At 39.9% G+C, this 25,180-nt stretch overlaps 1 protein-coding gene across 2 annotated transcripts in view; it reads right to left on the minus strand.

Moving 5' to 3' along the window:
- Fzd3 (frizzled class receptor 3) overlaps positions 1–23,243 on the minus strand; it is a 55,526-nt gene extending 32,283 nt beyond the window's left edge. The window contains exons 1-3 of one of the 2 annotated variants that reach the window (XM_027390319.1): positions 23,108–23,243; positions 13,968–14,474; positions 3,390–3,586 (exon numbers count right to left, since the gene is read on the minus strand). In XM_027390319.1, the coding sequence (XP_027246120.1) occupies positions 3,390–3,586; positions 13,968–14,156 (386 nt within the window). In that variant the 5' untranslated portion in view covers positions 14,157–14,474; positions 23,108–23,243. Of the gene's footprint in view, positions 1–3,389; positions 3,587–13,967; positions 14,475–23,107 lie in introns of those variants that run through there. The other variant, XM_035452438.1, reaches the window with a different exon arrangement.
- Positions 23,244–25,180: the final 1,937 nt, after the last annotated feature.

Below are 25,180 nucleotides of genomic sequence, written 5' to 3' on the forward strand. Positions count from 1 at the left end.
CCATTAAAACAGTCAAACCAGCCATCAAAAAAAAAAAAAAAAAAAAAAAAAAACCAAAAAACCAAAAACAAAAACAAAAAAACAAAAACAAAAAAACAACAAAAAAAACCCACAACATATATGTGGACTATTTATTTAGTATAGTCTTTATGGTTTCCAAATGTGAAATATGTGTGTATGTGTATGTGCAATTATATTGTGTCAAAAGACCAGCAGATAAAAGTTCAAACTTAAGATTTAAAAATCTTCCTTAAATGCATGGTCCAAGGTACTGTGAGCTAGATTAGTAATAAACAACCTCACTGATAAGTTTTAGATCTCATGTGCACTCTTTAGCTTCAGGGGAGGCAACACCGGGATTAGAACCTAAGGCTTTTATGAATGCTGAGCAAGCACTCTAGCCTCCCCTAGCCCAGTCTCTGCTTTTGTTACCCGGTAACCAAAGGGCATCTAAGGTCTTTAATGTCACTTAACTTTTCCCACCATCCTGACAACTTCTCTCCAGCCCACTGTACCCTATAACTCAGTTACTTCCAAACACAGATGTGCATAAAATTAAGGACATTTTAAAAAGAAAATTCTAGCTGGGCAGTGGTGGCCCATGCCTTTAATCCCAGCACTCCGGAGGCAGGAGTTTGAGACTAGCTTGGTCTGCAAGAGCAAGTGCCAGGACAGGCTCCAAAACACAGCGAAACCCTGTCTCGAAAAACTAAAGAAGAAAATTCTATATACCTATCACCACAAACCATATTTCAGAGAGCTATAAATATCTCTCTTAGGACTGCTTTCATTGTATCCCATAGATTTGGGTGTGTTGTGTTTTCATTTTCATTTGACTCCAGGCATTACAAAAGTTTCCTTCTTGCTGGGCGGTGACACACCTTTAATTCCAGCACTTGGGAGGCAGAAGCAGGTGTATCTCTGTAAACTCAAGACCAGCCTGATCTACAAAGCATGCTCCAGGACAGCCAGGGCTACACAGAGAAACCATGTCTCAAAAAAACAAATAAAAAAATTCATTCATTTCTTTAGTGACCCATTCATCAGTCTATAATGTGTTGCTGTTTAATATGCATGAGTCTGCATATTTTGTAGACTCTCTAAGTGCTGATTTCTAGCTTTAATCCATTGTAATCAGACAGAATATAAGAATGATTTCAATTTTCCTATGTTGCTGAGATTTGCTTTGTGAGACTCCAGAGAAAGTATCAAAGAAAGCAAGAACTGAACTCTGTGAAGACCCTTAACACAAGGGACACACAGGAAGAGAATCCAAGAAGGAAACAAGACTGCCTGGTCTGACACAGCTCAGATACGATGTTCTAAACACACAAGGAAAGGTGGGCAGGCTGAGGATGAGGGAAATAAAGGTGATCTTGACTCTTAAATTTGTCTCAAATATCTCAATTTCAACATGTCTACAATTTCTTTTGTTTTCTTAGTTCTCTGAAAGTTATCTTTGTTTAGCTTTCAAGAAGTCAATTGCTATACCCAATTATTATGAACTCCGTTGCTGTCTTCTAACTTCCTCTATTTTTAATTAATTTTTAAAATGTATTAACCATGTTCCAACTGATCTCTATGTATTTTTGCTCAGCTTGAGTTACTTTCTGCTACCTCTTAGATTACTTAGGCTCAGTTACATGAATTTATTTATTTAACAGGCATAAGTTCAACAAATATTGTCTTCAGTGTGCTAGATTTTTCTAGATGTTGAAGACAAACAGTGAATAAAACAAAGTCCCTGTTCTTATGGATCTAAAATTCTATCAGCAAAGGTGCTGATGGGAACAAGAGAAATTTTCTTTACCAGGACAAGTAGCTACAAATAACAGAAAGAATAGCTATGGTTTAACAATTAAATACAAAGCATAAATTCATGGGTCTGAACAAGTACAAAAGAAAGAATAAAGTGAAATTATCAAGAAAAGTATTATTTCAAGTGACAGGTAGCAAAGTTTATACTAAATGGTGAAAAAAAATAAAGAGGCTGGGGAAGAAACTAAGGATGTTCATTACACATGTCCAACATATCTCATGTGTTGAAACTTATTCCTCACTGTGGTAGTATTAGTTATGAAGACAAAGCCCTCGTAGATTGCATAAACCAAACATGGACATAATTAATAGTTAATTTACCATATTTACCAAACCTTGGGGAGAAAAGAAGGAAATGCAAGCAAGACAAGGACTAACAAAACATGCAACTGTACTATAGAGCCCCCCTACCCCACCCTACCTCACTCCAGAGTCTCATTTTGTAGCCTAGACTGGCCTAAAACTCAATCCTCCTGCCTCAGCTTCCCAAATGCTGGAATTACAAGCTTATGCCACCAAGTTCAGTTTGCATCTACAGTATTTTATTTCTTAAAAGAAGATCTGAAGACTAACATTACAAAACATTGAAGATAGGAAAAAGGCAGATCATTATGAGTACATAAGTATTCCCTTATTATTCTTTATCTTTGAAATATTTCAGAAAATAGGAAAGTATGTTATATAACACACTATATTATTACTATTAATAGTTCTGACTACTACAAAACTACAGGAATGTCTGCTAAACAAATCTTTAAGTCTTCTGTAACAGCTCACAGTCTATGTGTTACATGAGATTTGAAAAGCACCAACATTTTCTCAACTGGGTGCTAATATGTGATGGGGAAAAAGAAAACAAAATTGACCCATCAACCTTAGATATCAGCACATCCTATATCAAAGGCATTTAAGCTGCTAAAATGATAGTCACGAGTAATTATTTTCTTATCTATTTTTTTTTTTTTTGAGGCAGGGTTTCTCTCTGTAGTCCTGGCTGTCCTAGAACTCAGTCTGTAGACCAGGCTGGACTTGAACTCACAGAGATCCACCTGCCTCTGTCTCCCAAAAGCTGGGATTAAAGGCATGAACCACCACTGCCCAGTTTCTAATTTTTCATTAGAATGGCATTACTTCTAGAAAGAAAAGTGTTTTAAATGCAGAAAAGAAAAAAATCAACCAAATGTCCTGTTTATATGATTCTTAATTCTTTTAAATTTCTTCATAGAAATATCTTCTTCATATCATTTTCATTTATTTCTTCCCAATTCCTACAAAAAATAAGCCAATGAAACAGTGCTCAACATTAATATACACATCTATACATTAGAAAAAATCCTGCTTGCCGGGCAGTGGTGGCGCATGCCTTTTATCCCAGCACTCAGGAGGCAGAGGCAGGTGAATCTCTGTGAGTTCAAGACCAGCCTGGTCTACAAGAGCTAGCTACTTCCAGGACAGCCTCCAAAGTCACAGAGAAACCCTGCCTCAGAAAAATAAACAAAAAAAAAAATAAATCCTGCTCTTTAAAATAGATGAAAGAGAAGGCATATATCAGCATAAAAAATGACCCATACCTACTGCATTCCATATCTTCAGGCCAAGGAACACCAAACATCTCCATGAGCTTTGAACACTCGCTATAGGCACGCTGACACAGCCTACGACAGGGAAGTGTGACACGCCCATATTCCATACAAATAGGGGCATAGAGTGCACAAAGAAATGGCCGAAAATCCCGAGAACAGTCCAGGTTCACCATAGGGTGGAATGGCTAGGAAAAAGTTAAAATTGAATAATTAGATAAAGAGCTTTAGATAGTTCAAGTGTTTGTTAATAACCTGAGTTTCTTTTTTTATTAATCTTTAAAAAAATTTCAAGGCTATTAATATTTCTAAGATTTTTTTTAAATAAAATGTTCCCCAAGCTACTTCTCAAGAGTCTAATTTGGTTAAATCCAAGGACTATGATAAAATTGATAAATCCTTGTACATATTTAAGCATTACAGGTACTATTAATGAAGAAGCAGGCTGGGAATTACTAATAAAACAATCCATTTAATATAGAAAAAAAAAAACCAAAACTATACAAGATATGCACTAAAGCTCACCCAATGATTACACTTTTACTATTTGGCAGTGGGGCTACAAGGGTTTGAATTTCCTTTGATGTATTTCAATTTCTACATTTTCTTCAATTAACACCTATCAAAAAGAGCAAATTAGCAGTAGCAAGGGGTCCTGGGAAGGGTAGAAGGGAGAAGACAGGTAGTTACACTGTAAAGGATGGAAATGGAAAAGACCTCTCCATAGTTGCACACAGTAAAGAAGTGTTCAGTTGAGAAAAGGTCTCTCACCTTTTGCTGATCAATTCTTTTTTTTTTCTAAACATTAAAAAAAAAAAAACCCAAGCATCTACACAATTCTTTAAACTGAAATCAAATGTTGTAAATACAGCTAATGCTATAATTTGATACTAAGTTAATAAAAAAGAAAATTTGTGGTCCCAAACATAAAACTAGGCTAAGATACCTACTGTAACCAGAGGAATAGATTAAATATCCCCAAAAGTATACCTGGATTTTTGACTAATAAATATTTTTCAGTTGTTTGTAAAATAAACTGAGCTACAGCTGATTGTGAACTAGTTATACTCTCACCATTGGCTTATCTACTGAGTAAGAACAATTATTTCTAAATATGGTATAATCAGAAAACTAAGAGTCAGTTAAATCAATGCCAAAGAAACTAACTGTAAAGCATATATAACTAATATATAACAATCAACAATCACTTCCAACTACAACAGTTTCCATGAAGAACTTAAAAGGCAGAAAGATGTATGAAACCAACAGGACACCAGAGTTCAAGTGACACAACATACAAAAAAGACCACTGTAGGTCTGAGAAACGAATGCACCAGTCTATGGACAGTGCTAGGGTACAAAACCCAAGAGACCCGTCATGGGTCTGAGAAACGAACGCACCAGCAGTACAAAACTCGAAAACCTCATTCGTGGGTAAAAAATGAAAAAATAAAAAACTCTCAGAGCATCCCAAGCAGAAGTTGCTTCAGGCCAGGCCACTGTGAGCCACTGGCATCCTTAAGAAGAAACAAGACATTCCTAGGTGGAAGAAGGTTCCCGCCCTGAGGCAGGCAGGGGAGTTTTAGTATGCCAGGAAGGAAAGAGGAGGAAAACAGGTTTAAGGAAAGAGATTGTTTAGCAGAGAGGTAGAAGATAGCTTAGAAATACAGTAACTCCTCTCATTTACCTGTCCGCTGGCAGTAACTGGAATGTAAGCTGCCAATTTGATGTGTATTTCCCATGGATGAGGCCAAGGATGGCTCAGTACGATCTCAGAACTCATCAGTCAAGAGAGCATGGCTGAGGGCAAGGCCCAAAACAGGATTCAACAGTTGACAGGACACAGAAATCCGAAAGCCAGCAAGAAGCAGCCGCCAAAGGCTTGGAGAAACGAAACGATTACCGCTCAGCAAATGCGGTAATAGACCTCATCCGTGGGAAATGTACTGACCAGGAGAAAGGGTGTCTTACCAGGTCGCAGCGAACGGGTAGATGAAAAGTGGGTTGTCGGTTCAAGCGCAGGATCCCCGAGTCTCTGGCGGCTGCCAGCAGGCAATAGGAGAGATTACGGGGAGAGCTTCCTGGGTTTCACAGCACCAAAATGTTCTTTTAAGTTAAAGAGAGGGAGAGATGAAGGGAAAGAGTGAAAGAGGGACGAGAGGAGCAAGAGAGGAAGAGCAGAAAGGACAATAACACAGAGTAAGAAAGCAAAAGTGGGTGGAAGTCTCTTTTAAAGGGCTTCTTTATACCTGTGTTCAGACTAGTACTCAAGGAACCCTGGGCTGACCAGAGTACTGCCTGAGTGTATTCTGCCAGGTAACAGGGGCAGGCCTGAATCCTTTCACTACGTATTTTAAGATAGTATCTTACCATATAGCCCAAGCTGGCCAGAACATAATCCTGCCTCAGCCTCCCAGGTGCTAGGATTATAGTTAGAAGGGATTTGTATTCAGAATACATAAATAACTCAGGGGCTAGCAAGACAGTTGAGCAAGTAAAGGCACATGCTGAACACATAAAGAAGAACTGACTCCTAAACATAGTTCTTTGGTCTTCACAATCATGCTGTGTGGCACACCCCTCCATGCACACATTAATAATAATAAGTAAAAGTAATAGAATACATGAGCCATTAAAGTGGAAAGGTGAATACTGGGTGGGGGGGTAGAAGGACAAGGGGAGGGAGCAGAAGAGGAAGTTCAGCAAAAACAAGGAAACCTGTTACTGTATTGCTAATTTAAACTCTTTTTCTAACAAAGTGGAAAAATATAATCAGAAAGAAAGCATAAAGCTTAAACAGTTATTTCAACAAGTAAAATGCACATGAAATAGTACTGCATATATACCTGCACTGCTAGAGACAAAAACAGTGGTAATACCAAGTAATGGCAAGAACATAGAGGAAAAACAGATGCACTATATCCTACAGTAGGAATATAAAATGGGTTTACAACCACTACGGTTTCTTAAAACCCAAACCCAGAGAAATGAAAGGATATGTCAACACAAAAACTTGTCACAAATGTTTACATGAGTTTTAATTTGTAACAGCAAAGACCTGGAAAAATGAATACATCTTTCAATGTTACCTAGGTATCCTAATTTTATAAAACAGTAAGATTAGGGCAGAAAGTGGAAAAATGGATATATGTAATCTCTGTGTACTGTTTTGGCAACTTCCTAAGAGCCTATAATTATTAAAAAACTAAAGGTAAAGTTAACAGCACTTGGGAGGCAGAGGCATGCAGATCTCTAGACTGGTCTATACAGCAAGGTCCAGGTCAGCCAGGACTACATGGTATGATGCTGTCTTAAAAAAAAAAAAAAAAAAGGTAAGGAATTATATTCACATGCTGATATATGTTCACACATGACAAACATGCACATGTATGGTGGTAATAAGCAAAATGTAAAATAATCATATGGTGGAGTATCTTTGTATATGTTATCAAACCCTCCAACTGTGAGTACTTAAGTTGTAAAATTTATTTTAATATTTTGTGTATTTTCACTGAATTACAAATACCTCGAGCTAGAGTTTAGCTGACATTAGCACAGTATGACACGAATTGTTCAAAGTGCCTCACATACCTTATTTAATTTCAATTGCACAATTCCACCCAGTAAACAAATAATGCTAACTTGTCTAAAGTCATCAAAGATCATACAACTATTAATATGAATTCAAACAAGTTCAGTCAAACCTTAACATTTTTACCCAGATCCCTTGTACTTAACCAATTTGTTTTACTTAACCTCTATGTTTTAGTTTTCCCCTCACATACAGAACATAACTAATAAATAATATGTATAAATAAGATAGGGAATATTTTCAAGTATAGCAGGCTGATTTGGTTCTCTGTTCTCAATTGTCAAATGGAGAAGTCAACTGGAATATTTTTAAAATGCCAAACAAAGTAGGTAACATCAAAACTGTGATGCTAAGTGAAAGAAACCAGATATAAAAAGTAGATACTGTGTGCCTGGAGCAATGGCTCAGCAGGTAAGAGCATAATCTACTTACTATTGCAGAGGATAGAGAGTTCAGTTTCTATCACCCACATCAGACGGCTCACAACTGCCTTTAAATCCAGCACCAAGGGATCTGATGATCATTTCTTGCTCCCATGGACATTGTACTCATGCACACAAACCCACAATTAGATACACACATACACATAACTAAAAATAAAAATAAAATCTAAAAAAGTAGATGCTGTATGAGCCCATGTCTATAAACATTAGAATGCACACTAGTCCATAAGGACAGAGAGTACATCTGCCACGGCTGAAAGTAAAAGCACAGGGGTGGACCACAAAGGGCTGTAAGGCTTCTGATGTGACAGAAATGTTCTACACTTGGTACTGATGATAATGTCATGGGAATTATTAAAACTCATCAAAGGAAACACTTTAAATAAGTGTAGTTTGTTATACGTGGTACAACTCAATAAAGCTGTTATATAAACAAAGTATTAACATTTTTAAAATAAGCAAATATCTTGATCATAACCTTAACATTTTCAACCTCAGCAAAATAAAAATTAAATGACTTGGCCTAGACACTGGTTGAGAACACATATATAACATGGGGAACAGCACTCATAATCTATAAAATAAAGAAGGAACTAGGCTGACTGAATTCTAAATGACTCTTGAGTGTTTCTCTAGGCTGTGATGTTTTCATTCCCTAAATCAAGACTAGAGTATAGGAAGTTTACAAACTGGAAAGTAACTTTCTAAAACTAGATTTCTGATTTCTACAACAAAGGCGCACCACATGGAACCTTGCATTCTTTGTTTAAATTCAAATCAGCCAAGCCTTTGTGCTCCCATTCTTTCTTCTCTCAAATTTCCATCCGTTACCATAGCAACTTGCTAACTGACAAGCCTTCAAGCATAGCAACAGTCCAAGCTTAGCAAGGGTGTGAAAAGGGGACAGTGTCAAAGGCCAAAATCTGACTCAGGAGAATCAGAATTCCAATCTTTGTCACTGTACAAAGAGCCTGGTAACCATAGAAACTGTGCCATACTGGGTTTGGGAATAGCATGATTAAATTCACTAAATGTGAACCAATGTGGAACAGCCTTGAGAATTCAAAACTGCTATTCATAGCTACTTTAGATCTAATTGGAATAAGAAGTTATTCCAAACAACCTATAAAAACAATTTTATGTAAGTAGAACTATAAAAGATTCTAAAAAAAAAAAAAAAAAAAAACAAAGCAAACAAAGCCCAAAACCCAATCTCCCTTTCTGGACAATAGTTTCTGATGATACACGGTCCAACACTTTTAAGAATTATTTTTTTTGTCTTGAAAAAAATAAACCAAACCAAAAAATCTCTAGATTTCTAAAAAACACATTTAATTCAGTAACAACTCTTTTCAAACCTTAAAAAAAAAAAAAAAAAAAAAAAAAAAAAAGGAACCATGATAGTCTACACAGCTAACAGGGTCACCATTATCACAGGAATCTATCCACTTTCATAAGGCAAAGTGGACTTCCTAAAACAGTGCATAGGGTTGACTCTTTAGTGAGTAAACTTTTAATATTTCCACTACCATGGAGAGTTCTGGATTATGACATACTTAAAAAATAATACTTTACAAGTCAAATTCTACTCCATTTAATAATCTGATTTAAAGCAAGAATTACAAGGGATTTTTAAAATGTAATTTATCATAAGAAAACCAATTCAAAATTTCTAAAACCTGTTATTTTTTATTCCTAAAACCAGAAATTTTAATTTAGAAGTTTCTTTTTTTGTTTTGTTTTTTCGAGACAGGGTTTCTCTGTGGCTTTGGAGGCTGTCTTATAACTCGCTCTTGTAGACTAGGCTGGTCTCGAACTCACAGAGATCCGCCTGCCTCTGCCTCCTGAGTGCTGGGACTAAAGGCATGCGCCACCACCACCCAACTTAACTTAGAAGTTTCTTAATTGGTTTATTCTAGTCACAAAACTAGTTTCTAAAGCCACACCTGTCAGGGCTAGAGATATATAATAAAATAGGTCATTTCAATACATTGTTGTTTCTTTAGAGGAAAAAAAAAAGCTCATTATAAACATTAGCCTAAACAAAAGATAATAAGGAAAGTAAATATGGTGGACAATGAATGTATAAATTTTAAAAACAGGAACTTGGCTGGGTAGTGGTGGCCCATACCTTTAATCCTATCACTCCTGAGGCAGAGGCAGGCAGATCTCTGAGTTGGAGGCCAGTCTGCTCTACAGAGTTCCAGGACAGCCAAGGCTACACAGAGAACCCCTGGCTTGGAAAATAAACAAACAAAAACAAAAACCCATGAACTCTAAAGAAATTTTATTTTCTAAAAGGCCTATCCATAAAAGTGGATCAGTACTGTTACACTAGGGTACATTCAAAATTTCAGAAGCTGTTATTTTTGTTCCTAAAATCAGAAATAACTGCAAATAATTCTCCACTATCTGTATGTAGAATGGCTTTTGTTGTTTTTGTTTTTGAAACCAGAACATTTATGACTAATTGACATCTTCAAGATAAACTGAATGCTGCCATGTCTGAATCTACAAGAAAATTTTAGGTGCCTTATCCACCCAAGGCCAAAGAGACTGGAAGAAAAAGCATTTCTTTTGTTTTTTAATTTAGAAGATTCTTATATTAGTCTCTGCTCTAGTTAGGATTACTACTGCTGTAATGAAACACCATGACCAAAGCAACTTGGGGAGGAAAGGGTTTATTAAGCTTACACTTTCATTTCATTGTTCATCATTGATGGAGGTCAGGACAGGAACCCAAGGAAGGCAGAAGCCTGGAGGCAGGAGTAGATGCAGAAGCCATGAAGGTGTGGGTACTGTTTACTGGCTTGTTCCTCATGGCTGGGCCCTCTCCCATCAATCACTAATTAAGAAAATGCTCCACAGGCTTGCCTACAGCTTGATCTGATGGAGGCATTTTCTCAGTCGAGGTCCCCTCTTCTCAGGTGACTAGCTTGGGTCAGCTGACATAAAACTAGCCTGCACAGCATCACACATGTTTTGGTTAAGCCACACACCCTCCTGTACTTTTTTTTTTTTTAACTTAACAATAGATCAAGAACAACAGAATTTGAACAAGCAAAGGTGGACTTAAGCAGAAACAACACAAGATCCTAGAGAAAAGAAAGTTACATTGCTTCATTCTTTTGCTAACTACATTATTTATAAAATACAAACACATAATGTGAAAAGCTTCAAATCACTTTGAACAACAAAAAAGACAAGGAAGTATTACACTAGTGTCCATAGGCAGGTGGTAGCTTTGGAAGTGTGATCAGCCTCATTATCCCACCAAAATATTTTCAATCCCAGGATAGTAAGAGTTTAGGTAGAGCAGCAAAACATAATTATGATTACCGACATTGCTAAAGAATTTGCAGTTTAATTCAAACATTTATTAATTACTGTATATGGGCTCTATGTTAAATACTAGGCATACAAAGGTGGTTAAGGACAAGCTTCCAAATGAGTGGAGTAAGGAGGCAAAACACCCAAACATTGTAAAAAAAAAAAAAAAAAAAAAGCATACACACTGAACAGGGGTAAACAGAGCATACTGCTAAGTATGGCGGTAAGAGGCGCTAACTTTCGTCATCCTAGATTCCACAAGGAAATTAGACCCAAGCCAGGCCTTGAGAATAAAGCAAGGTATCACCCAGATATTGGCAGAGCCTTCCATTTGCAATGACTCCATCAGGTCAAGGAATGTAGGAAGTTCTGTGAAACTGTGAGGAAAACCTGCAAACCATTGAGACTAGTCTAGAGTAGAAGCCATTTACAAATGTCTATTATGCTTCAAATGGGATCCTCTGGGCAAGGACTGGCACCATATTATAGAAAAGTAGTTTTCATATTTTGTTTGATCTTTTTAACCAATTGCATTCTAATGATGGTACAGTAAGACACTCTGTCCCAGCCTCACTGTTTATAAGTAGCAAAACTTGGGCTTGAATTACTGTACCTCCAAATTCCTTACTCTTACCTCTTCATTACAGTGTAATTAATCTTCATTTTACTGCCTTCATATATGATGCAATTTCTGTCTCTGTAAAGTAGGTGCTAAAGATCAATGAGATGCTATTTTCCAGCTACCACACTGGTTTAATACAACTATGGCTTGAATCTGAAAGTCCCCAGAGGCTCCTGTTTTGTACACTTGGTCCCAGCAGGAGTGGTTCTTTTAGAAGGCTGTAGAACCTGTAGGAGGTGAAGCCTACCTGGAGGACACAGATCCACTGGAAGTGCATTCCAGGGTTAAATTCAGCTGCTGGCTTTGGCATGCTCTCTGCTTTTGGGCCCACTGCAATGTGAGTAGCAGGGCCACAAACACCTGCTATGAACTGAGCCACTCTGCTATGCCTTCCCCCAAAATGAAGTCAAAGTCCCTGAACTGTGAGCCAAAATAACCCTTATGTTATTTCTGCAGGTATTCTGTCAATGACAGTCTACTACAGAGACAAACAGCAGATTCTACTGCTAATTCTGAGAAACAGGTTCTCTCATGCATTGCTAGGGGGAACAAAAATATAGTACAACTTCTATTGAGAGTTTAAAAGTACCAATGAAAGCATTTTCCATGATTTGAACATTTGAATTTCATTTCAAAAATATATTAGTAAAAGTATGAAAAGACATGTGTGGCACTTTTTATAAGAACAAAAGACAGGAAAAGCCCGGCGTTGGTGGCGCATGCCTTTAATCCCAGCACCTGGGAGGCAGAGGCAGGCGGATCTCTGTGAGTTGGAGGCCAGCCTGGTCTCCAGAGCAAGTGCCAGGATAGGCTCCAAAGCTACACAGAGAAACCCTGTCTCAAAAAACCAAAAAAAAAAAAAAAAAAAAAAGACAGGAAAAATCCCAAATGTCCATCAGCAAGTACTGAGTGAAGAAATGCTACCTAACCCAATATAGCTCTAAAAACCAAGGACATCGTATCTGTTAGAGTAGGATAGCTGTTATAAAAAAAAATTTTAAGAGGAAGAAGGGAGGCTGGTAAATGCTGATAAGCAAGGAGAGAAATTAGGAATCCTTATGTGTTACCTTGAATCTGAAATAGTTCAGCCACGCAGAAAGCAGTACAGGAGTTCCTCAAAACATTAAATGGTTTGATGCAACATTTTTCTAGCAGCCATCTCTTAGCTCAGTAATTCTGTGTTTAAAAAATAATTTTTTTCCTAGTATGGGGATCAAGCCAGGGTCTTAAGCTGCTAGAAAATTATTTTTAAACACAGAGTTACTAAGCTGAGAGACGGCTATGAGTATGAAATTCACACTCTCCAACTGTGTCTGATGACTCTGTCAGTGGCATCTCTGTTCTGCTATGACAACCATGTAGCAGACAACTTCCTCAGGGTTCCATCAAATCTCTGAAGCCTTCTCTTCAAAACTACTTCTCACTTACAGACTCTTCCTAGGCTGTCAGAAATTCCAAGAGGCAACCCCACTGACAAACTATATGGATTATGTGGACATATTAGAGAAGGCAGAGAATGCCTACCATGTCATTGTCCTGAACGTCCCATGAACATGTAAGGAATGATAAAAGTGCACCTGGGGCCAAGTCCATCACCTTCCTAGTGACTCTCCAGACAATTTAGAAACAGAATCGGAAATAGAATTAAATCTGTAGACCAAGCATTGTGCAGCTACTTACAAATCTCTCATTTAATCCTAACAAGCCCATATAGTTTTTTTTTTCCATTATTGTTGCCTTAAATAAGAAAACAAGATGTAGGAAGGAATGTTAGGCAATCTGTCCAAAGTTTTACACCTACTCCATGACAGAGTCAAAAGCAGAACCTAAGTACAAGCATCTTTATGACATGTTTCTTGCTTCCAAAGAAGTTATGACTTTACAACGATAGTAGATATAAGGGTATTTCTAATTCAGTCTTTAACACACAGCAAAACTACTACAACTAGTATGCCAGAAGCCAACCTACCGCCAGCAGACAATACCTCCTTTCATATATCCTTGTCTGATGATCTATGACAAATCTCTTTATTAGTTAAACCTTGCATAGTCATATAAAGGGCAGAAAATGTTTTGTTCAATCTCTACAACATCATCAAATATTTGGAAAATTGCAACATGTCTGACATCTCGTCATGACGATAATGGACTAAACCTCTGAAACTATAAGCCAGCTCCAATTAGATGTTTCCCTTTATAAGAGTTGCTGTGGTCATGGTGTCTGTACACAGAAATAGAAACCCTAAGACAGCTATTGAACTATATATCATATTATTATACTCGGCTATCTATATAAAAGTTATTTATTATTTAAATAAGAATGATGTAATCTCTGAAGAAGTATGATCACATGTTTCAGAGTTACAAATTTCTTTGTAAAAACATGTCTCAAAATAAATTCAAGAGAATTTCTCCAAACACAAATTCTTCAATCTATTATAGCATGAGCCAAACTATATAAAATTTTTAAATGTATAAGATATAGTTAAAAACAGCAGTATTTTCCTATTATTTATATCAGATACATTGGGTGAGTCATCAGGGTTATTTTCTGGAATGACAAATGGTAGCTCAGGTCTTACCTCCATTGCTAAAGCTGCTGTCTGTTGGTCATAATGGTTCAGAAGATTAGGCATGAAGGTAGTATTATAAGGCAAATCTTGGCACATCCTCAAGGTAATAGGTTCACAAGAAAATAAACTGTGCCCACCTATATGCCCCACAAACACAGTCAAGAGCCAAAGATAAAAGACAATCCAACTCATAGCCATTCTCCCTGGATCTGAATGAGACTCGATGATCAGATCTACCAGTATATGACTGCAGGTCTCAGCTTGAAAGCACCCTTCTGTATCTGTTAGGTTCTTCAAACAGTTAGAAACTTCTTGTACTGTCAGAGGTTTGTTAACCTGGTCTCACAAAAGGCATTTGTTTTTGGTTTCACAATATTGGAAAATGACATCATCTTGTATCTTCTTTTCATTTTATTACACAGGGCACATCTGGCCAACATATCAAGTTGATCATCCACATTCCCAAATCACAGATTCCATCTTAGGAGGAGAGTGATTTCTTCCTTGTTGAAATATCTGAAAAGTATTGAAAATGGAAAAGTTAATCACTTCTCAAAATATTGCAGACTTGACATTAAAATATTTGATGAGACATCATACTGATCTAACAGAAAAATACAGGGGTATTCAGAAAGTAATCGTTTTTCTATTTTATCATATGATATATTCATACACACTAAAAATAGTTTTAAAATAATAATTAAAGGCTAATTTTATACTCTAAATTGCGTATCTAATGCATGGTGGAGAATTCCATCACAAGATGTAAATAATCCATTTTGAATACTTTTTCCTTGTAATATTTGTTGTAAACTAGACTATGGAATTATGAATTTATCATATGTGTTTTGGTTGTTAGCAGTACACTTTTATATTAACTGACTTGGTAGAGAGTTACTGTGAAAGGTCCAGGAAGAGATTAAACCTCTTATTAATTCAACATTGCAAACACTGACATTTGATGATGGGGGGGGATGTCCTTCTGTATGCTGTGAATATATGTTTCTTATTGGTTGATGAACCAATAAATGCTGATTGGCCAGTGGCCAGGCAGGAAGTATAGGTGGGGCTACCAGACTAGGAGAATGCTGGGAAGAGGAAGGAGAGAGGAGTTGACAAGGAGATACCATGCAGCTACCAGGAAGATAGGACACCTGGGCATTCTCCAGTAAGCCAAGACTATCTGGAGATACTTAGATAAATAGAAATGGGTTAATAATTAAGAGAGCTAGCCAATAAGAAGCCTGAGCCATTGGCCAAACAGTTTATAATTAATATAAGCTTCTGTGCGTTTATTTGGGACTAAACAGCTGTGGGAATAGGCAGAACAGAAACTCCGCCTTCAAATGGTGCCCCCAATGTGAGGTGAGAATGTCCATGTAAAACCTGACAAAAGCTTATAAGGAGTTCTGAATGTACAGAAACGGAGCCACAATGGGCTTCCTGGTCTCTCAGTCTCAAACAGGCCATGATGCAGAGAGGCTGTGGCATTCAGGCTTGAATAAAGCATGGCAGATTTCCACTATGGTACACAGAGGCTGCATCTCCAAGCTGCAGAGCTGCTGCATGGCAGATTTAGCTTTTACTCATATAGACAAAAATGGTTTATGGGCAGTGTGCTACAAGCTGCTTGATGGCAGCATAAAACAGAGCTGAGGTGGTGAGCACAGCTCTGGGAGAACAGAAGCAGAACAGAAACTCCGTCTTCAACTTAACTCGTATTTTTTTTCCTCAAAATGAACATCATTTCTCAAACATGGGAATCTATGAGTAAATTATAAGTTAATATATACAAAAAAAATAGCATCAAGCATTCGGTGTTTTGGGCACTGAATTGCAGTTGACAAGGCTACCTCTGTCAAACATACTGAACTAAAAATAAATGGTTCTAAAAGTATCACCAGCCAGTTTTGCCAATGTTACATCATTTTAGATAGCACAAAAATTTAAGGTCACATATATTGCCCTGGAATCTCGAATAAATGATCAACAAATGGTCACCACACAGCCTGGTGTATAGACAAACCTGAGTAGGGCTGGGGATGATTCCAAATTACCACTTCCACTGAGCTACATAACTCCTCTGAAAAGAGACACATTGACTAAGGACCACTGTCTAAGAATTGCCCATCGTTACAAGTGTCCTGTAAGTCAGGTCTTGAGAAATGCTATGCTAAAACAGAAGAGTTAAAAGAAAAAGCATGTTTATATATAACAATTACATAAAATTATTAAGTAGATATAAAAAAGTAACAATAATAAATGGATACAAAGAATAATAGGGCTGAAAAGCGACTCAGGTTTGGTTCCCAACACCCACATGGTAGTTCACAACTATCTATAACCCCAGTTCCATGGGATCCAATGCCCTCATCTGAAGGCACCAGATATACACATGGCACACAGACATACATCCAGGTAATCACTCATACACATAAAATAAAAAAAAATTTTAAAAAGAGTAATAGAAAACATTCCAAAGAACAAAAGAAATACAAAAGGCCAATAAACACAGGATGTGATGTTTAGCTTCACTTAAAAAATGTTAAAAAATACAAATAAAAAAGACAAACATAACACTTTTGCCAATCAGATGTACAAAAATAAAATGGCAGGACAAAGTATGGCATGGATTATAGGGAAAGATTATTTTCAACGTCTTGAAATACTTTGGATAAGGATGTGAATTAGTTGATACTTTTGTTTTTAATGGCTACTTATAGGGTTGGAGAAATGGCTCAGTGGTTAAACGTACACGCTGTTCTTCCAGATGACCTGGGTTCAATTCCCAGCACCTGTAGGTGACTCAAAACCATTTGTAACTCCAATCCAGGATATTTAACACCCTCTTCTGGTTTCTACAGGGACTGCAGGCACATGGTACACATACATACATATAGGAAAAACACCCATACACATAAAATAAAAATAAAATTCATTTTAATGGCTATTTATACCAAAAGCCCTCAGTTGCACACATAATTTGATTCGGCAAACCTGTTCATAATTTATTCCAGAAGCACACCAGTGCATATGGTATACAGCTGAAATATTAGCATAGGTTAATTTATAACAATTTTTAAAAAACTGAAAATAACCTAAAAAATTACCAATAGCGGTTCTGCTAAATAATGTGGCATAAACACATGATGGAATATTATATAGACACTAAAAATGATGAGCATAACTTAGAGCACACCACAGTGGTCATGATATGCAGCATGCACAACATCCTGTGATCAATTCTCAACATTGCCCCTCCCTCCCAAAAGATGGGCCTGAATTGCATTTACTGACATACGAACATAACAATGGTAAGCTAAACAATCATGACTGGGAAAATGGTTCAGTATGTAAAGTGCTTGTGTTGCAAGCAAGAAGATCTGAGTTCAAATTTCCAGATCCCACATAAAGCCAGATAAGATAGCACATATCTGTAATCCCAGAGTGCCTACAGAAAAGATGGGAGGCATATACAGGAAAATCCCGGAAAGGCTGAGCGGCAGCTAGCCTGGCATATACAACAGTAAACAAATGACTGTCTTAAACAAGATGGAAGGAAAACACTGGCATCAAAAGTTGTCCTGACGGGCTGGAGGGATGGCTCAGAGGTTAAGAACACCGACTGCTCTTCCAGAGGTCCTGAGTTCAATTCCCAGCAACTACATGGTGGCTCACAACCATCTATTATGAGATCTGGTACCCTCTTCTGATGTGCATATATATATGGAAGCATAATGTTGTATACATAATAAATAAATAAAATTTTTTAAAAAATTTAAAAAAAAAGTTGTCCTGACTGCCACACATGCACCACTACATGAGTACTCTTACATTTACACACACACACACACACACACACACACACAAAACCAAACAAAAAAAACTTGGTTTTTTAACACTAAAATAATTGAGGTTACCTGTTAGCTCAATCAAAATGCTGTGTGTACTTTAAAGCACCTTGTACACACTTGTACACACTCCACATCAGTCTCAAACGATGAATTACCTATACCTGTGTACATGTACACGAACATGCACCTGGTGGCTAGAGATCAATGTCCAGTATCTCTCTCTGAAGCATCCACATGTTTTTGCTGAGACAACCAGGTCTCTCACCAAGGGCTCTCTGATTCAGTTAAGGTGTTTGGAGAGCCAGTCTGTCTCTGGAGCTGGGATTACACAGATGCACCAGGCATCAGGCCTCAAACACGTATGGCAAGCACTTTACCGACTGAGCCACCTCCATAGCCTCTGAAATAGCTGTTTCTAATCAGAATCACGAGAATGTACCACTTTTCTCAAGGTAGGCAGTCCATGGGAAAGCTCTAAGCTTTACAAAACACAGCAACCCATTAAATAAAGGTTTACAGTTGTTTGAAGCATTGTTTTTATTATTATCTTTTGGGGGGGCAGGAATCTGTGGGATTCCAACAGAATAAGGAGCCTATTGAGCTAACAGAAGGAGTAAGCAGTTTTGGGTACCAGGGTCCAAGCAAAAATAAATGCTATGACAGTTCATAAGAAAAGAGGCACTTTCACCTCTCCATAGAGCAATATAAAACATCTGGAAAATTCTAAGTGCTTGGTACCAATTTAGACTGGGGCTAGGGACTCATCTTGGTAAAGTGCTTTCTTAGCATGTGAAGCCTTGTTTTGAGTTCCTGTACTAAGCAGAACATAGAAAATACTTGAAATTTATACATGTCCAGTTTTATGAATGTACGTCATCGGGAATCTACTATTTTCCAATTATTGTTAGTTTTTATGATGAAAAGTAAAAGTCCTTAATATAAATTTAGCTGAGCACATGACCTGAAGGGCAGGAAGAAAAAGGCAAATAAAATGTTGGAAGACTGTCTTCCCAGGTTGTCTACAGAGTCAGGTCCAAAGAACTCAGCTGGAAAAAACTAGGTGATCCCAGGAGCAACCATGAGAAAGTGTACCACAGGTCTTCTCAAGAAAGTACGGCAACAAAAGACTGTTTAGAAATATCTTCCCATCACTTTCTCCACAGACAGGGTCCCTCTTGTCATTCTTAGTTTACACTTAATTTTCTTGACAGGCAGTTCAGAAATATCTGTCAGCTGTAAATCCTTAATACACTGGCTACAATGTGGAAAGGTAGGATACTCATCTTTTAGACATGTTTTTCAAGAACACATCACAAAGATTAGCAATGGGTTCCTCTAAGTCAGTCTGTCTGAAGGGAAGCATTGTCTTCTTAGAAAAATATTCCTACAACCTATTCCCTTTTTCCTAAGGCCCACTCAGTATTTGTCCTTTCATTTTCCGTTTCTTTTTTTTTTTAAGATTTTATTTATTTATTATGAATACAGTCTTCTGCCTGCACGCCAGCAGAGGGTACCAAATCTCATTCAAGGTGGTTGTGAGCCACCATGTGGTTGCCGGGAATTGAACTAAGGACCTTGGAAGAACAGTCAGTGCTCTTAACCACTGAGCCATCTCTCCAGCCCCCTCATTTTCCATTTCTTATTGGGGGTGGCACATGTGTGTGTGAGTGTTTTCGCACATTCATATGTGTGCCTGCATGTGTCAGATAGATATCTTCCTCAATTGCTTTCCACCTTTATATTACTTTTTTTTTTTTAATTGAGTCTCTTACTGAACTTGGAGCTCATCAATTAATTGGCTAGATTAGCTGACCTGAAAGCAAGGGCTTCGTGTTTCCACTCTGGTCAACAATGGGTTACAAGCACCATTGCCACACAGGGCTTTTTACCTGGGTGTGGAGAATCCAAACTCAGGCTCTCATGTACATACAGTAAACACATTATCAACGAAGCCACCTCCACGGCCCTCCATATCTTATGGTTAAAAAACAAACAAACAAACAAAAAACTCATCCTCACCAAATTGCCTCTTAGGAATTGCAAAAAGTTAATATATCATACTTAATTCATAGAACCTACATTTCTACTAATCCCAGACTTATTCTTTTCTGGCCTTTCTAACTATATCAATCTAATTTTACCTGGGGCAAGGGATGATACAGCATCTCACATAGCCAAGATTATCATCCAACTCCTAACCCTCCTGCCTCTCTCTCAAGTGCTGGTATTACAGGTGGGCACTGTGGTACAAGGTGCCCACCACCTCTTTAATTTTTACATTGCTGTCATCTACTAAGTACAACAAGTAACCCAATCTATTAGTGTGCTGAGCGGTACTGCTTAAAGAAATAAACCAAAAGTTACTTCTAGATGCAGAATTAGAAGGAATGGTGGGCATTAGATTTCAATCAGATTTACAAATTACTAAATTCTGAAACTAAGAGATGCAATCTTTCAAAATTAACCTATAAATAAAACTGAAATTTCAAAGACACATCTGCTTGCTTCCTCTCCCCAGCCCCCAGTACTGGAAACTGGACTCAAGAGTCTTGAAGGTGCCAGCCAAGTACTACCAGCTGAGTTGTAGTCCCAGTCCTGAAGATAGACAGATAGTGGCAAAAGGTAAATAAAATAAGTAAAGGTGAAATTCCAACCAGCTTCCCTTTCCAATTACAGTCTGTTCACCAGAAAACACTGAACTTCTGAGAGGAAACGACCAGCCCCAGAGTTTTCCCCTTAACAAGACTGTATGCTTCATAGGCTTTGACTCAAGTATTATTCTGAGACATAATGAGGGGGAGACTGGAATGTGCTAAGCTCACACCCTGTTATAGTCTTCAAAAGCTTCATTTACAGTGCATTCCCTGGATCCACTGAAGTCAGTGGTTCCCAGGATGATAAACTGGAAAGCAGAGAGAAAGTCCATTTCTGCACAGCAGCCAACTCTTTGCAAGCCAATGAAGAGCTGTTACACCCCACCTTACGAAAACACCATCACTGAAAACTTTTTCTTTCCTCAGAATCTTACTGTATCTGCCCTAACCTCTACTGAGTCAAAGAAGATACCGTGCTGAGAACTGTTGCCTACCACCTGACTCCTAGAGAAAATAAACTCCATAGAAGCCTAGCATCAATATATTCAGGTTTTGGTATGTAGTCCTGGCTGTCCTGCAATTTGCTACGTAAACCAGGCTAGGTTCGAACTCACAGATTCTCCTGCCTCTGCTTTCTAAGTGCTGGGGTTGGAGGTGTGCGCCACCACACCTGATCTCAAGCTTGGAAGTTTCACGTACAAAATCATAGCAGAGTTTTAGCAGCAAACTAATACAAAACATAAGTTGGGTGGATTCCTAAACCCCAGAGGTAAAGCAGGGTAACAGACAATCTTTTGTAAGCAACGCCCCCCCCACTCTTCTTAGATGATAAAGGTTTCATGCTGTACTATACAAAGGATGCACACTTCACTATTAAATTCCTCCCAACCCTTTCCACTTCAAATACCGCAAGCATGAAACTCCCAAGAAAAATTAACCTGAATGCCCAAAACAGAAAATAAAGTTCAAAAAAGAATAAAAGGGATGAGGAGGCCACAGTCCCTTTTTCTTTCATTAATGGAATCTTGTTAGCTTTCTAGGATATGAGATGCAATTATTACTATATGGGAGGGGTAGGAAAGATGAAATAGAATATTAGACTTGATCAAGAAATATACCTATTTACCTAACAGTTTCAAAGAATTTGGGGGCAGGGAGCAACACTACACATGTTTTACTAAGTACAGACAAGCATGGCAAGAGCTGTGACTGGGTTATAGTTTATCTTCGGTTTTATCCTTCCAAATACACTTCTTTCGTTGGCTCCTTAACTCTGAATCCTTTTACCTTTTGCTGTCTGTGGTTTGATACAGCTCAAGCAAATGTGTTCTGTTTCCCGGGGGGCAGGGGACATGGATTTGTTTAATAGTAAAGATGGAATAGAAAGCATTGTCATCTAGAGGACCTCCCCACCTTTCTTTTTGAGAAAAGGGGTTCACTATGTAGCCTATTCTAAGTCCTAGAGCTTTCGGTGATTCTCCTGCTTCAGTTCCCAACTGCTGGAATTACAGGCATGAGCCATCAAGCACGACTAGCGTACCCGCTCCTTAATACAGAACTCAAGGGTAATCTAGTCCTCTCCTAGCCTATTATGCCACCACCGAGGACCAAAGAAAGCTGAGGAGGGAGGTAACATCCTTAAGCCCAGCTGGGTCTTTGTTTCCCTGCTCTCATACACTGGCTTTGCAAACTAACCCAATTCCCATCAACCAGCATTCCAGATGTACTGAAAAGACTTCTACGGAGAGATTTTGAGCTGGTGCGTCTGTTCGGCAGCCTGAGACATTCAGAAGGGAACTAAAAATTCCCATTTTTCACTTACATTGGGCGAAAACCAGGGACCTCTCCTGGAGTCGTGGTAATTTTCAACTTTAAGTCTCCTCTGCCTAATTAATGGCATGAGCTTTTGTTCTTTTTTCTACCCACAGAAGGAAAGGGAAAGGATAAGAAAAAGGGAGGAGAAAAGAGAAATGAAAAAGCTCTCCTTTTCCCTGAAGGAAGCCCCTATCTCCAAGAGACCCAAGATGTTAAGAAGCCTATGGGATGTTTACAGCCTTAACGTCACCCTCATCTCAGCGTCTTTATTCCAGAGGCCACGAACTGTTCATCACCTAGCCGAGGCATCCCAGGGCTAATCCGCCGACCCCGAGTCCCCACCCCCGGGGCAGCAGAGGAGTGCGCGGAGCAGGGAGCCTCCGACTTTGCAAAGTGATGGGCAGCAGGGGACAACTTTTGGGCGTTGGGTGGCATGGGTCGGCCGGGGGCTGCTGGGAAGCCTGGCGCATCGTCCTCCCGCCCACGCCCCCGCGTCGCCGAGCACAGAAACCGGCTCGGGCCGGCCTCGCTCCCCGCAGGCGGCCGGTGCGAGGACCCGCCGCGTCCACACTCGCACAGGTTGCCCGGCGCGGGCGGGACGTAGCGGCCCCGCCACCCTCCCGGGGCATCCCCAACCCGGCACGGCTGAGGCCCCGAACTACGCGCCGCCCACCCCGACCCCGCTCGGGCCCGACCGCTCACCAGCCGCCGCTCCGCGCCCGCCTCAGCAGCACCGGCCTCGGGCTTTTGTTCGGCCGCGACGCGAGCAGCGAGCGCCGCCTGACGAGGGGCGGCCGAGCTGGGGCAAGCGCTTCAACGCTCTCCACACGCTCTGATCCCCTCTCGCCCTCCCAGCTCCGGAGGAAGCGTCGGCAGCGGGACTTACCTCACCGGCGGCCTCCGGGCTCTCCCGGGCTGCACCGCTGGCCCCGCAGGCGGCCGCGCGTCCCTCAGGTCCCCAGAGCAGCCGAGGACCGCCGGCGCGCCGAGCCTTCGCGAGCGTCGGGGCGCGCGGCCCGGCGAGGAAGGTGCGCGCGCACGTGCCGCGCATGCGCGCTGCATCAAGTCTCCCAGCCGGCGCCTGGCTGTGCGGTGCTGACCCGCGCTTCGTTTTGTTCTCTGCTTGGCATCCTAGGTGACGGTGACGCCTTTGAGCTGTCGCGCGTCGGCTTAGTGGTTCCCAGCTCTGAAGGCGTTCATCTGAAATGCGCCGGCTCCTTCTTGCAAGGCTCTCCTGAGCCAAGCTCTCCGTGCGAGTCCTCCAACACCTGCTCTGACTAGCTAGTGTGCCAATTTCGGGATCTCAGGGTCAGGGAGCGACCACCCGTGGCGGAGGGTAGGACCGTGTACAAGTAGCAAGGGACACCCGGCCTGTTGCAACGCTGCACACTGACCGGCGAAGCAGGTGCGCTCTGTGCGTCCTCTCCACCAAGACCTTACTATAAACAGATGGAGCTTGTGTTTACTGGCGCCATGCCCCATCTTCTCTTTAGAAAAGGCTTCACTCTCCCTTTTCTACATGCACGACTCGAAAGCGGAAAGATTCTTCAGAGGTCATCTAAACACAGTGTTATTTTATTTTTCCCCAACAGGGGAGAAGAACGCTCAGAAAGGTTGGATGTCTTACTTAAAGCCACACAGCATTTTAATGAAAGAGTAGGAATTCAATCAACAGTTATTGCTTTTCCTTTGCTACAGCATTTTGCCTATCTTTCTTTTTGTCTGTCTTCAACTTGGGGTTCGTAGCATTATTGTTCTCTTGGTAGCTCACAGGACTGTCAGCAACATTGGTCCTGTCGCAAGTGAGTGTACTTAACACTACTGACCTGTATGTTTATAAACGGTTAAGATGGTAACATATGGGCTAGAGATACAGTCCTGTTGGTAAAGCACCTGCAGAAGAACAAGCAGAAGAACCTGAGCTCCAGCCCTCAGAACCCACAAAAATCGAGGCCTGATAAGAGGCCCTTGTAATCCCAGTGCTGGGGAAGCAAAGACAGGAAGATTCCTGGGTCTACCTGATCACTCAGCCTAGCCCATTCCATGCATTCCCAGTCCAGGGAGAGATCTGTCTCAAAAAATAAGGTGGATAGCAACCGATGAACACACCTGTAGTTAGTCTCTGGCCTACACACACAGACACATAGACACACACACACACACACACACACACACACACACACACACACACACAGGAGAGTGCAGGGAGGGGGGAGACAGACAGACAGACAGACAGACAGACAGACAGACAGACAGAAATAGAAACAGAGACAGATTCTCAAATAATGTAATGAATATTGAAAGGGCTTGTGTCGGACATATCACATCAAAAGGCAGCCTTGATGAACCAGGGTGATAAATGAAATCTGATGCAACAGTTTCCTTTTTACTTACTGACCCTTGTGCAGTAACATTTTAGGACAGTAACATTGATTCTTAGGGCCATTCCAGGCAAGTTAGGCTGTCCTGGGGAGCTAATGGTGCCTCTTGATGAGAGTGAGTAAAGAAGCAGGTGTTATTTGGGGAAACTTGGTGCTAACTTCATGTATTGCCAGGTCCCCATAGCTAAAGCCCTGGAAATGTGCTCACCAGAAGCTTCCTTAGTCAATGGACACATCATCCAGTAAAAACAGGCACCGGCCACACCACTGCTCCTGTCAGGAATCGCAAATACATCAACACGATTAAGTCCCACAAATGCAATACTTAACAGAAAATGAAGCTACAATATATGTTTAGTGGAGGTGTATCTTTAAAAAGTGGAAAGAATAAGTTGCTTACAGGGGTGAACATATATCTAACGAAAATATCTAAAAGGAACAAGAAGGCTGCACACTCATTCTGCAGCAAGGTGGCAAATGGCATTCTAGATATAGGAAGGACAACGGGGTCTGTGTGTAGAAAGAACGTGTCTGGTAAGCACACACACACACACACACACACACACACACACACACAC

The sequence above is a fragment of the Cricetulus griseus genome, assembly GCF_003668045.3.
Source record: "Cricetulus griseus strain 17A/GY chromosome 1 unlocalized genomic scaffold, alternate assembly CriGri-PICRH-1.0 chr1_1, whole genome shotgun sequence".
In the NCBI taxonomy this organism is placed as follows: Eukaryota; Metazoa; Chordata; class Mammalia; order Rodentia; family Cricetidae; genus Cricetulus; species Cricetulus griseus.